The sequence below is a fragment of the Cyprinodon variegatus genome, unplaced genomic scaffold, assembly GCF_000732505.1.
Source record: "Cyprinodon variegatus isolate N-32 unplaced genomic scaffold, C_variegatus-1.0 Scaffold256, whole genome shotgun sequence".
Lineage (NCBI taxonomy): Eukaryota > Metazoa > Chordata > Actinopteri > Cyprinodontiformes > Cyprinodontidae > Cyprinodon > Cyprinodon variegatus.
In genome coordinates this window covers 352,914-367,220 of record NW_015150709.1, presented here as the reverse complement: position 1 = coordinate 367,220, position 14,307 = coordinate 352,914, and the positions used below count along the sequence as shown (strand labels likewise).

Sequence of the window (14,307 nt, the reverse complement as noted above, 5' to 3'; positions counted from 1 at the left end):
GTTAGCAAGATGCTTCCGTGACACTGGCCACAACCAAACTTGCTTGCGAATCTTCCGCCACAACAATCCCGCCCCCTAGATAAGCGACCAATCACATTCCCTTTATTCACTATGTAAAGTCGGGCACCACTCGGGGGAATTCGGAAATGCAACGGTTGGAACAGCCGCTTCCCTACGACTCTAAATGGCCCAGAATGTGTAATAATCAGGTCAAAATGGTGACTTTTTTAATTACATTGGAAATTTAAAAAATATATATATTTTAGGTTATAAGTATTTTTATTTTACTTTTTTACAGTGTAGTGAAAACCAGAATGCAACAACATGTTCTTTGATAAGTAAACAGGGATAAAAACTTTTCTTTCAGAGAGTTTTTCAGTCCTTTTTTCTCTTACAATTAAACAAAGAGGAAAAAAATTTCAAACAGCAATAATCACCAAGAAAAAACGTTTTTAAAAAGCAAACTAATTTCATTTTAAATTATATTCTGGTTTGGTGCAACATTTTTAAAACCAAACATTTTCTATTTAAGATTTACAATTGTCTCATTCCATCTGCATCTGCTCCATTGGCCAGATGGACAAACTTGTGCCATTTTTTTTTTGTGTGTGTGTCTTTTTTATAATCCACACACAATCGTTTCAAGAGTCCCAAATGGCCAACGTACCGCACTTTGGACATCATTGTGAGTCATGTTTTGCATGATCTTCTGTGACAGAGATCCAAAGGCATCCACTGCAGTGCAGAAACTAAAAAGAATCAATAAGTGATACCACTCTGTAACCAGGACTCACAACAGTGCATTGTTCAGGAGAAAAGGGAAATGTGGATTTGGACTGGGTTTGTTTAACTTTGTTTAACTGGGTTTGTTCTGACCTCCCATTACAAATCCCGCTGATAACAGAGGGTATGATCACACCAGCGGTTGATGACTAAATCCAGAAACGACCATCTTTTATTGTCACAGTGTATTAACACCGATTCGTCTTCCTCCATATTCTCTGCAGGGGTGTGAATACTTAACAGCAGCGATCCGTTCCAGATGTTCAGGCTGTGGAGGAGAGACGTGCCGCAGCCAGAGAGGCCGGCTGGCGACTTGCCTCTGGTCGGTTTGCCCGAACCTCCGCTGACCGTTGTCCCGATGGGGCCAAATATCTCTTGGTTCCCCGAAGCCCCGCTGCTTGGGACAGACCAGCCCACCTTTCTGATGTCCCCGGCTACGCAGGCGGTGTCTGGCTTCTTTGTCTGGACGGCCCTCATCCTCACCTGTCACCAGGTAAAAGTGTCTCAGAGTATCAGAGACTCAGTGAGGCCTTTCCAGGCTGTTTTTGTTACGTTGAATCAGATTTGTACCAATTCAGTCCTTCTGGATCTTTGATTGAAGTAATAAGTTTGAATCTAACCTGCCCTTAACCTTTATTAAACATCTTTTAAGCTCTAAAGACATATATCAAGGTTCATGCTTTGAATCGATGGGTTATTTATTAGTCAGAAATCCTCAGGTTTTTTATTTTAAATATCTTTAATAAACAGGAGAAAAAATCTGAGTTAATTTGTAAGAACATGTTATTCTCTTTGATATTAATAAAATACTTTGAATTGAATTAATCAGTGTTGGTTTTATAGCAAACCCAGATAAAGAGTGATTTTCCATCTCAAGCTTTTATTGAAACGGCTGCTTCCAGCCAACTGATGAGCTGCTTTTGCATTTAAACAACTTAGTTTGTTTTTATTGATCTTATCAAAATGTAACTTCAAAAATTGTTAACAATATATATTCTAGGCACAGACAGCCTGAATGCGAGAACTTGGAAATCAACATAATATTTATTACATTCCTGGCACTTCTTTGATAAGGATTAATGTGTGATATATTGTGCAGCCTTTCTAAAAAATACTTTTTTTGTTAAAAATGAAAAACGTCTAGATTCCTAACACTGGTAAAATGATTAAGCTTTGTTTATATTATAGTTTTTATTCATAAAAATATAGAAAGTTAAGTCAACAAACATTTTTTTCTCCTGATTCTGGTTTAAATTTTTAAACTTTTTACCATCAAACATCATTAAGTCTCACTACATCCAGCCTGGAGTATAAGTTAATTTATTTAAAGATGGTTATCTTTTGGCCAAACTGTAACAATAATCATACATATTACCTGAAGACTAAAAAAATATATCTGCTCTCTCCCAGATCTACATGCACCTCCGTTTCTACAGCTCACCAAGAGAGCAGCGCCATATTGTGCGGATCCTCTTCATTGTTCCCATCTACGCCTTTGATTCTTGGCTCAGCCTGCTCTTCTTCACCAATGACCAGTACTATGTGTACTTTGATACAGTCAGGGACTGCTACGAAGGTGAGGACATCCTCCTATCAGTCTATTCTTTCTTCATTTTTTGGTTGCTTCTCTTTTTCTTAAAGTCCGATTTTCCAAATGTCCACCTTCTAAGTAAACGTTTGCCTTTATAATTTGAAGACAGACTAAAAACTCTGGAAATTATATTCTGGGAAAAGAGAAGAAGAACCTGCTGATAAAATAAGAGCTGTTTAGTTTGTGACGCAAATGCAGCAAATATTGTCTGATGGCTTTGTTGTCCTGAAACCTGACTGCTGGAAGGTGGGTGAGAAGCAGCTGACTTTCTCTTCCCTCTCCTCTTCAGGACGGAAATAGTCCCATCCTGATTGGTTGAGCTCTTGATGTCACACGTGGAACCGGATGGGCTCTGTGTATGAGTCTGCTTGTGGGCGATAGAGCCGTCGTTGTTCTGCGTCACATTGCCGCCCTCCGTCCGTTCACGATGCGTCTGTCCTCTGCTCTTCCTCCGTGCATTCGTCTTTCCGCCTCCTGCCTCCTCTTCTGCTTTTCGCACGCTCGAGCCAAGCCCTTTTTTAGATCTTTTTCTCACCAACCTGTTGCATAGCAACCATCCTCAGAAATCCTCTTCATCAACCAATCTCCCTGCATCTAATAATGAGTTCTTCTGTAAGTTCCCCGGCTCATTGTATGTAGGCCTACTGTATCGCTGTGGAAACTGGCGCTGCAGTCAGGCGTCCTTGGGGAAGAGTGAAAGAGCATAATAAGTAGCAGAGAGGCCTCCTTTGATGCACATCAACCAGTCCCCTCATCTGCTTACTGGCTTCTGGTACGAAGACAAGACCGCTTCTCCTACCTGGGTTTTATCTGACAGACAACCACACACAGTGACAGTGTGCTGAGGTAGTAAGACAGTGAGAAAAGATTAAATAAAACCTTTTCAGCAGAGCAGCAACCCATTCCACATACCCGGCTTTTACAACACTCTTCTAGTTCTTCTCCTTCACTCTGTCAGACAGGTATGTCCGCTCTGCTGTACAAGCAGAGAGATGGAGAATTCCTCAGAGGTTAGCAGGATTAGCCTGGTTGTGTTCTCCCCCCCCCCCCCCCCCCCCCCAAGCAAAGCATCACGGTGGATACATAATCCACTGGTCACCAGAGACGGGAGTATTATTCAGTGGTTTGTCTTATTAGGGCTTGTCGTGAATTAACATCTAACCACATAAACTCGTTACATTTATTCCAAGGGGGCTAAAACTGAGGTTCTGAACACGTGGAGACGGAGGAAAGAGTCTGATGTGTTCAGTAGAAGAAGAAACAACTAGGTTGTGGTGTGTTTGTTTTGTCTCTACGTGTTGTGTTCATTTTTATCCATCCATACCCGCTAATCCTGGAAGAGTCATGGGGGAGGGGGGTGCAGGTGTTGTTTTAACACAGGCATTTCTTCTTTCTATAGTCTGATTATTTGATCTCAAAGCAAGTCAGTAAATGCACTTTAAAGTTAAAATAAAGATCAGATTTAGTTGATTGAGGTCATTTCTTGACATGTTTATTGGAGCACTTCTCTTTACCCGCTGAAATAATCCATATTTTCCTGTGTGAATGGCTAATTAGAGCACTTGTTAGTGCTCTGTTCTCACTATCTTGTTAAACCAGAGTCTTGTATCAAGATCTGCAGCATTTTTTCCCTTTTCATGTATAAATCAGCATCACTTAGCCAGATCTAGATTTGCACCACTTTGTCAATTTAGCATTGAAATAAAACCTCTAGAACCACTCTTGGTTGTGTTCACCCCCCTGCTTTATTCTAGTCATTCACAGACCACATATTTACTTTGCTTAGAAGTTTTCTTAATTGCCTTTTTATGTTCCTAATTGCTATTAAACAAAGCTGGTTTTGTTAGATAAACTTAGACTTAGAAAAAAAATGTATGACTGCCTGTCATTGCTTTGGAGAGAGGGGCTTGTAAGCAACCCTCACTGATCTGTGCTTTCAAATAAATTGTTGCCAAAGTTTCTAACAACATTTAAAAATGTCACCAAATTTGTCGCTATTTCCTATTTTATTCTATTTTTTAAGGTGTTAGCGGGATCAGGAAATTTGGTTAATATAGCAATAAAGTTTCTAAGTTCAATTCAGTTTATTTCTATAGCGCCAATTCACAACACATGTCGTCATGTCAAGACACGTTACAATTCAACCAGATAATCCAGTCAAATTGATTCAAAGTTTTCTATCTAAGGAAAACCAATTGATTGGATCGACTCGTTGACTCGAAGGCAATCCCTCACACTAAGCCTGCCACAGTTTGGCCACATGGAGGAAGTCAATCCACTAAAAATTGGGCTGATAATGCAGAATAAGATTGATTATCATAACATAATCTCATTTTAAAAAATCACATCATATCAGACTTTTAACAACTTCTTATACCGTATGTATGTGCGTAACTGGGTGTGAGTATCCAGCTCCAAGTAGCAAACAGGAGGGCCCTGCAAAAAATAGAGAGGGGAACCAAGGAGCTTCCCCTTTCTTTAGGATCTGATTTAATGCATTGGAGGAAAAGTACTTCTAATATTGCCCTAAACTATAGATAGACCAACTGTATTTTTGGTCGATATTATCATTTATTTTTTTGTTTATTTTTTTGTTTTGGTATCGGCTGATGCCGGCTGATGTGGGTCGATTCATGAAATCATATGAAGTGCAAGTGTTGCCACTCCCCTCCATTTCCTATATATTGTTAATGTTCTTGTTTAAAATGAGACCTGTGTAACATTTGTTATCGTTGTCGTTTTTATCATACAAATGGAGGAAGATAAAGCTATATTAGCTACAAGAATTGCTGATATGTTTGCAGCACATAGTGTGAATCACATTGACTGATGTAAAACCAATCTCCCCTTAAAAATTTGCATTTGCAAACTTCTCCTGCCTCTACAGGAGCTTTCTGAAGCTTTGCTATATGAGAAACACTACCTAGACAATTAATACCAGAACCACCAGACTGCAACACAGATTTATGCCTCAAGCTTTTGTAAAGCTGAATTGCTTTAGCTTTATCGATATCGTGTTTGTTTTTTTTAGATATTCTTATCTTTGTATTCTCTGTGTGTTATGGATAAAACCTGAAAAGACCTCTGAAATCTTTAATATCTGCCTTATTTTTTTTATTTCTATTAGAAGTTTCTATATAAACAACTTACCATGAATCTCTACCTTTATAATTTGAACCAAAAACAATTAACTAAAGTATTTTCAAAGTTTTCTTTGTTTCTCTTGACTTGCATATCAATAATAACATGTTCCAAAATGTCAGACATGTTTATGATTGTGATAAGTTTCTTCTTCTGTCATTTTTTTGTAGCGTTTGTAATTTACAACTTCCTGAGCCTGTGCTATGAGTACCTGGGAGGAGAGAGCGCCATCATGGCAGAGATTCGAGGGAAACCTATAGAGTAGGTTCCTAGAATACATCCTTATTTTGCTGTTTTTCATTTAAAGCTGATGTTGTGCGTGTAAAGCTTTCTGTCTTGAAATTCCTCCTTATAATCTGTGATTTGTCTCCTTCAGGTCCAGCTGTATGTACGGTACCTGCTGTCTCAGAGGAAAAGCTTACTCCATAGGATTCCTCAGGTTCTGTAAGCAGGCCACGCTGCAGTTCTGTGTGGTCAAGCCTCTCATGGCCATCATCACTGTGGTCCTGCAGGCCTACGGCAAATATAAAGATGGAGACTTTAAGTGAGTGCTCCACCTGACGCTGTTTGAGGCGCTGATTTTATTAGAACAACCAATCAGAAAAGGACATAAAGTCATTAACTCTCTCCTGACTTTCCATCACAGTGTTGCCAGCGGATACCTGTATGTGACCATCATCTACAACATCTCAGTCAGCCTGTCTCTCTACGCCCTGTTCCTCTTCTACTTTTCCACCAGGGAGCTTCTCAGCCCCTACAGCCCGATGCTCAAGTTCTTCATGGTCAAATCTGTCATCTTCCTCTCCTTCTGGCAGGGTATGAGCACATCTTTCAAGATTTACTTAAGATCCACTTTAAAAAATAAAATCCTACTGGACTAAAATCTTTGCTTGTTACTTGTGAAGGATGTTCTTTTGTTTGTTGATCTTAACCCATTTTGTGATCAGGCATGTTGCTGGCCATCTTGGAGAAATGTGGAGCGATCCCGCAGATAAACTTGCCGGAGGTTTCTGTGGGCGAGGGTACGGTCGCCGCCGGTTACCAGAACTTCATCATCTGCATCGAGATGTTTTTTGCAGCGCTGGCCCTACGACACGCCTTCACATACAAAGTCTACATGGATAAAAGCCTCAATTCAAGAGGTCAGAAAGCTAAATGATGGTTATTACACAGGGGCATGATTCTCATCAATATTTGCTAAATGTGTACTGAAGTAAACCTGTTATCCTGGACTCTAGAAATACAAATATTCTCCTTTATCGTCCACCACATTCACCTCTTTTCTTACCTGCTTATCGAATATAAACTAAATTAAGACACTCTTTGTTTGAATCTGTCCTCACTTCTGTCTTTTCTTCTGTGCGCTGCACCAAAAAGGACTTCTTCCTACATATGGAGAGTTTGGTAGGTTTAACTCCAGATGAATCTTAACAGTCTCCCCGTGTGTGGCACATATGTTTGGCTTCTATTCGTGGTTCGATGTTTGTTTTTCTTTAGTAGGGGTGTAACAGTGCATTTTTTAGCTTAACTTTCATCACTTTGCGGCTTCAAAGGGAAATAAGTGCAAAAACCGAATTTATTTTTCCTTCTTTTTCATCATGAAATCATCTCAAAGCAGAGCAGACACGGCTAAACCATCTGTGCTATTAGCAGTAGCTTTTAGAACCTAGTGGGAATTGTAGGTAAAAATGTTTGTATTTAATACTCGTGTCTCATCATAGGGTGATTTAAAGTATTAGTTTATGACGATGGGGCTTTCCATTTATCTTTGCACCCTCTGCTGTTCGTGCTCCTTAAAAACCAAGCAAGTCATTTCCAGCTGTTTATTCCGTTAGTTTGGTGTGGACTGCTGTGTGTAGCAGTGTTATCTGCATATTTATTGTTATTAGAAAAAAATTAAATGATGGATTTTTTTTATTTATTTATTTTTTTAATTATGGTAGTTTTTACTGTTACACCCCTGCTGTGAGGCTTTAAAGGTTTTGGTTGTAATCTTAATTTCTTTCCTACCCAAAGTCCTATTTTTTTTATTGTTTCTTATTTTGTATCGACTCCTTTAGTCTCTGTGACTCCTTTAGTTTTTCTCTTTTTTAGCAACCTTATTCCTAATGTCGCATTTTTAGTTTTAAGGCATTTTTTTACTTATCTAATCCTCTTCTTACCTAATCGCTGGTGTCTCCTTCTTCCTCCTCAGGCCGCTGTGCCCCCATGAAGAGCATCTCCAGCAGCCTAAAGGAGACGATGAACCCAGGAGACATGGTCCAAGACGCCATCCACAACTTCTCTCCAGCCTACCAGCAGTATACGCAGCAATCCACTCTGGAGCAGGGGGCGCCGCCGCCGGTCCTGCGCGCACACAATCTGCTCGGGCCCCGCAGCGACACAGAGAAAACCCTCCTGCTCAGCTCAGACGATGAATTCTAGTGCGGATCGTTTCCAGGACTTGTTTTAATTTCTTCTCACTGCAGCTGAATCTTAATTGGGCTGAAACATAGAGAGCGGATGGTACACTACCCAGCCTGCTGAACTCTAATCTATGATGGCTGTGTGCTCGACGTCTGTGGGACCTTCATGCTGAAACATTTCTGCAACACCCAATGTCTTATTTTGTGGTAACACACAATGCTGATTTAGTGCTTGGACAGTTGAAATCCTCAGATAGAACCTTATTTTTATATTTTTGCGGATTGTTGCAAATTATTATTTTTTCTCATCCGATGGTTTGCCCTAGAAATGTTATGGCAGATAGAGGATATTTGTAGATATTATCTATATTTCTCTAGTTATTCTACCTAATGCAAAATCAGGGCTGCTCAGAGGCGCAGTCGGTTGCACTGCTGCCTTGCAGAAAGAAGGTTCCGAGTTCAATTCCCAGTCCTGGATCTTTCAGCATGGAGTTGGCATGTTCTCCATGAGCATGCGTGGGTTCTCTTCGGCTACTCCCACTGTCCAAAAACATGACCGTTAGATTAATGGGCTTCTCCAAATTCTCCTTGGGTGTGCATGGTTGCTTGTCCTGTTTGTCTCTGCGTTGCCCTGTCCAGGGTGTACGCCTCTCACCCAATGACAGTTGGAGATAAGCACCAGCACCCCTCGTGGCCCCGCTTGGGATAAGCGTGACTGAAAATGGATGGATGGATAATGCAAAAGCAACCACACCTCTCACATTGCTTCTCTGCTTGAGTCAACCCCTCCCCATTCCTGTGCTGCATTACCATCACTGTTAGGTGTCCCAACAAATGCCACATTGGCTCCATATTTATTAAATATATTAAGATTTTATAGATATTATAGTTTTTATTTCATCTTTAAGTTATTTTAATTATTTTACATGCAAAAAAAAAAATCTACAGAATGCTTTGGCTTATCTTAAATCTAGATTGATGAGCCTAGAGCTGTTTCCAGCATCATGGGTCAAAGAATATGGATTGATAATCAGTAAAGATCTCAGCTAATTGGTGGGCTGGCTGCCAGGTCCAATGCTAAGGTCATCAGCATCGATCCATGTCGTTATTGATATTAACACAAGGGAGGGAGGCAAAGATTGCTGGAGCTGGTCCGCTGCGGGTTGGCTAAAGAGATTTAGGTCAGAGCAGACTGCTGATGTCAGCTCATGTTTTTGGCGCTTTTATTAAATTGTAAAACAATAAACTTTCTTTTTGACCATATTTATTTTGGAAACAACTAAAAATCAACCATTTTGCACTAAAATTATACAGACTTTGAAAAACAATGATTTTATTTTCAACTTTAAATCTGAGCAGTTTAACCACATGGTCCTGATTGGCTCTGATTAACATGTTTCCAACTGAGTCTGCACTCGCCCACGGTAACCACTGCCGGTCGGCTTTACTAAATCTTTCTGTTTCTCTGAGAACCAAGGGTGTAACTTTATTTATTGCTTATCCTAACATCTGGATAGCAATGCCTTGTAGTTACTGTAGAAATGTCAGAAATGTTAGATTCAGTTGGAAAGTGAATATTTTGGTGAGGGGGAGTTCTCCTACTGATTCTTTTCATGTGGTTGTTTAGATCTCAGCATAAACAGCTGCCTTTCTTTTTTCTACTCATTATGGGATTTCTTGAGTCATCTGAATGAGTCACGCTGAAAATGCCAACTTGTTTACTTGTTAGTACTTTCACTTCTCTGCTGTAGTTCAGTGTGACCACCAGAGGGCGCTCTGGAGGTCTATCTTATCCACCAACCTAAAGTGATCCCAGACCTCAGTTTTGGTAAAAGGAGAACAGCAAAAGGTCTGGATATTTTATAACTGTGTTTATTGGAGAAAAGAGGAAATCCCTGCTCTTTTATTTAGTTGGAGCCTGATGTTATGTTAGCTATAAACAGGAAAGAGGCACATTGGAGCTGAAGCCCATTTTAGATCTATATAAACCAGATCATTTTAATGCTTATTTTTGGATTTCTATGTTTTCATGTTTAAAAATAAAATAAAAATGTCTGTTTTAATCCCAGAATTCCCTCCTGATTGTTTCTCTTCACTTGTTTCTCCGCAGCGTTCTTCTGTAATGTTTGTTTAGTTCTGAGGAAGCTGCTGTTTCCCATCAACTTTAAGTGCTTCTATGTAAAAATAAGCGTTTTTCTATTTTTATGTCATAATTTTGTTATTAGTTGTTTGTATTTGCTGCTTAAAGCGCTACTTCTGTGATGTCACCAGGAGGGGAAAAGAATAAAAGCTTATTGGGTCCATATTTCTCTTTATTTATTTATTTTTTTATGCTTTGATAGATCCATGTTTCTCTGGACCAAGTGTTCCAGCTTCAATGAGCTCATTGGATCATCACTTGGTCCACATGTTTTATCATTCGGGGTTGATATGTTCCAGAGCTGAGCTGTGAAACGATGATTCAGCAACTTCTTACCTCCCAGTGAAACCTGAAGGTGGCCCAGTTTGGATGCCAGGATTCTATCTGACATTTTAATCCTGTTCTTCCTCTACTTTTTTCTGACAAGTAAATAGATGAAATTAAAACGCCTTCAATAGACAGCCTGAAGATCAGTTTAAAGATTCCCAAGGTTTGGATTAACCCTATAATGCCAAATGTATTTTTTACATACGGTTTCTGAAATGTTTTGTATCTGACACCTTTTGCATAATTTAATGGTAAAAAATTTGCTCAAAATCCTATTGTACACAATCAGATATACCTGGTTACAGCCAGTAGAAGACTACACAAAAAATAATCTTGACTTATCGCATAGTAATAAATTATTAATATCAAAAATGTATTTCTGTTTTTTCTTTTTACATATTTTGTTAAAAGGGCAAATAAGGAATTCAAACCAAATAAAAGTAATTTTCTGTTTTGTTTTATTCTTGGATCGAGCTTTAAAGGGTTAAGAATCCAAGTAAAAAAAAAAAAAACTTAGAATTATATCCTCATACATTTTTATTATTTGAGAACATATTTCCAATTTTTTTTCTCCCTTTCCTTCTGTGAATCAGCAGGTAATGATATTTTAATTTTTAAGCTGTTTGCCTGATTCCAGATTTTTGCCCCTTGGCAATTAAGCACCAAGTTTCCCACTGATCTTTGTAATCACGACTAGAGGAATCCCAAAGCCTCTATCTAGACCCTCTGCTAAAGTTTCAGTATAATTTCCTTCTTTCTTTTTTAAATTTACAGCTATTTTTTTCCCAAAAAATTCCCACAAGAGCTGTTTTTTATGTACAATATGTACAACATTTATTATTAATATATAAAATAGACAATGTACTTAAATTTTCACAATAGAAAAAATACAGGTAATAAATACAAATACCATTTTGTTTTGTGGGTATTACAAAACATCCAGCACGATTGGAAGAACGTTAAAATATCGGGAATAAATGCTTTACCACAACGGCCCTCCTACTTCGCTAAATATACGCCTCGTTTCTTTTTAGAAGTTAGTCTGCAACATGGTTGTGTTACGATTCTTACTCATATCTATATTGCTACGACTATTCAACGAAACCATCACCAATCCCTCTCTGCACTTTCTCTTCCTGCCTTCAGCTTCTACTTTCATTTTCCATCATCCTGTTATTTCCTCATCTCGTCTCCTTCTCTCTCCCACCTTTCCAGCTGGTAATTCTCTTTTTTAAACAAACAGATCGTCTTACAAAAATAAACGTCCCTCTCTGGAATCGGTTGTGACAAGCTGTTACAAATATGGCAATAAACACAAAAAAAATAAAATAAAATAAAAAATCACACAGAGACTTATTGATGCATCAATATGGCGGTTGGCTTTGAGTATTTCTACGCAGCTAATTATTAACATTTTGCAATCTTTGTTGCTGCACAACACAATAATAATTAGACATGGGAATCTTCTCAGACTAGTCATAAGTACTTTTGAAAAACATGTAAGAACATCACAGCACTCGTTAGCTTGTCTTTTCATAATATCTACCATTAAATACAAATAAAATATAGAATATATATCTCTTCAAAATGTCACTCAACATTTTCGTCTCTGCAGCACATACGGACGTTAAAAGTAACACAAAACTGGAATGTTTTCAGAGGATTTGCATTGACGTGAGCCGGATTCCCACCAGATACCAGATAAACTGAACGCCGCGGTAGACGGTAACCAGGTTACTGCACAACAGGGCTTGTAAAATAAGGGGAGGGAGGTGGGAAACCTAGAAAATCCACAGCAATCATAATGAAAGTGTTGTGGTTGTGAAAGAGGAAAGAAGGAATGATTAGGTTCTGCTTTTCCTTCTTTCTGTTCAGGTTTGGGTTCTTGGAGCTCCTGCATACACTGAAGGCACTGTGTTGATGCGTTTTAATGAGACCATGTGAAGAATAAGGATGACAGTGGGGGAAAGTTAGCCCAACAACATTTCCTGCAGCATATTTAACCTTTAGGCCCTTTTTGGCTCACAGAAGAAGAGAATTTCGTTGAAATAATAATTTTACTGCATCTGTTATTCTTCCTGAACATGGCCGAGCCCAGAACATCGATGCTTTCAGCAGGAAGGAGGATGTTTCACACGTCTGATCAAGCCCCCGCCTCACATGTGGCTTATTTACAGTACAGTAACTCCGGGTCAGTCCAGCTTCAGACAAAGTCCAGCCGACTAATGTCTGCGGTACAGTGAGTTTATGTTTTGTAGATGGTTGACTATCAGTTCTCGTTGCCTTTCACCCTCTGCTCTAAAGTATTCGTGCTGAAACAGTGGAGGACTTTTTTTTTCCCAGTCATCCCTGCTGCAGGAGTCAGAGGACACGTCCCGGGCCACTTCTCAACCGCTCCTGCTGCCTGTATAGAAAATCTAAGTTGCTGTTGCTAGGCAACGTTACACACCTTGCTGCACTGAGGTAAATCACTTCTGCATACATAATGTGAAAAGGGTGCAGACGGCATGTTTAGTATTTTCCTACTGATCTAGTCTTGTTGCTCTTGTTTTTGTCTGTGGTTTGTTTTCAAAATCCATGCCTACGTCTGTGTTTGCATTAAAGACAACCTGACCCCCCCACCCCCCACCCTTGTCTAGTTCTGGCGGCTCTTCTATGAAGGCTCCTGCTCTCTCTGTTGCTGAGGCTGCTGTGGACTCTTGACGATGGTGATGACAGAGGCGGTGTTAAGACGTGGAGCTGTGGCCAGCAGGCTTCCTCCTCCGGCCTCCAGACCCCTGGCGAACCTCTGGAGGGCGGCCAGACGTGCGCCCAGCCCCTCCAGCTCCTTCCTCATGCCGGCGTTCTCCGCTCCAAGTCGCTCCACCTCTCTCTGGAGCTCCATTTTCTGCTGCTCCAGGGCCTCTCGCTGGGAAACGCGTTTGACGCGGCAGCTGGCAGCATAGCCGCGGTTCTTCAAGGTCCGACGGCGCTGCTTTAGTTTCTGGATCTCCTCGCGGGAGAGGCCTCGCAGGTGGAGATTTAACTCCCGCACAGAGAGGGACATGAGCTCGCTGTCTGACAGGAAGGGTACATTCTCTCCACACTCCTGCTTTACCTGATGAGAGTATGAAAAGAGGAGGAAGGTTGATACTGTATCAAGAAAGATTCATCCAACAGATTTTTTTCCCCCTAACTGTCGCTTAATTTTGTCAGATTACAACGATGAACAATCAATACCTAAAATTCTCTGATTCTCAAATAAATTTAAGTCTGTACTTCTTTGACTAGACCATTTTATGAAAAAATCTGCTTTGACCTAAACCAACAATTCAGTTTATTTATATAGCACAATTTCACAACACGTGTAATTTCAAGGCACATTACAGTTCACCAGATCATACAGTCAGATTGATGGAAAGTTTTCTAAGGAAAACCAGTTGATTGCATCGATTCATTGACTCAAATGCAATCCCTCACACTAAGCATACTTGTAGCGACAGTGGAGAGGAAAAACTCCCTTTTAACAGGAAGAAACCTACAGCAGAACCAGGCTCAGTGTGAGCGGCCATCTGCATCAAATGTATATGTCAAAGAGTGGTTGTCCTGCAGCCTCTTAGAGGTCTTCTTTCAGTATTAGGAAGAAAATCTTACATCTTGATATTGGTGAAAATATGCCAGGGGGGATGTAGCTCAGTGGTAGAGCGCATGCTTTGCATGTATGAGGCCCCGGGTTCAATCCCCGGCATCTCCAGTTGTTTTAAGGGGAGTATTGGGCTTGGGTCCGGGAGGTTCTGAGTTTAACTCTAATACCCCATTTGCCGAGCTCGGTTCCTCGCCTCCTAGTGACAATCTGTGGTATTACTGCCAGTATTGAAGGAGGAAATCAAGCAGTTGGTGGCGGTAATGCACCAAAAGTTGTTTGCCAACCGCCATAAAAC

General features: G+C 40.1%; 2 protein-coding genes and 1 non-coding gene across 4 annotated transcripts in view; 2 read left to right on the top strand and 1 right to left on the bottom strand.

The window, feature by feature from the left end:
- LOC107089568 (transmembrane protein 184B-like) overlaps positions 1-9,170 on the top strand; it is a 10,945-nt gene extending 1,775 nt beyond the window's left edge. The window contains exons 2-9 of one of the 2 annotated variants that reach the window (XM_015382446.1): positions 1,008-1,276; positions 2,194-2,359; positions 5,686-5,776; positions 5,892-6,059; positions 6,162-6,331; positions 6,463-6,657; positions 6,893-6,919; positions 7,710-9,170. In XM_015382446.1, the coding sequence (XP_015237932.1) occupies positions 1,043-1,276; positions 2,194-2,359; positions 5,686-5,776; positions 5,892-6,059; positions 6,162-6,331; positions 6,463-6,657; positions 6,893-6,919; positions 7,710-7,939 (1,281 nt within the window). In that variant the 5' untranslated portion in view covers positions 1,008-1,042 and the 3' untranslated portion in view covers positions 7,940-9,170. The remainder of the gene's footprint in view (positions 1-1,007; positions 1,277-2,193; positions 2,360-5,685; positions 5,777-5,891; positions 6,060-6,161; positions 6,332-6,462; positions 6,658-6,892; positions 6,920-7,709) is intronic. The other variant, XM_015382447.1, reaches the window with a different exon arrangement.
- Positions 9,171-11,187: 2,017 nt separating this feature from the next.
- The window catches only part of maff (v-maf avian musculoaponeurotic fibrosarcoma oncogene homolog F), a 10,977-nt gene continuing 7,857 nt past the window's right edge, over positions 11,188-14,307 (bottom strand). The window contains exon 3 of the mRNA XM_015382449.1: positions 11,188-13,484. Within this exon, the coding sequence (XP_015237935.1) occupies positions 13,041-13,484 (444 nt within the window). The 3' untranslated portion in view covers positions 11,188-13,040. The remainder of the gene's footprint in view (positions 13,485-14,307) is intronic.
- trnaa-ugc lies at positions 14,049-14,120 on the top strand. The gene has a single exon. It is a non-coding gene; the product is annotated as a tRNA-Ala (tRNA).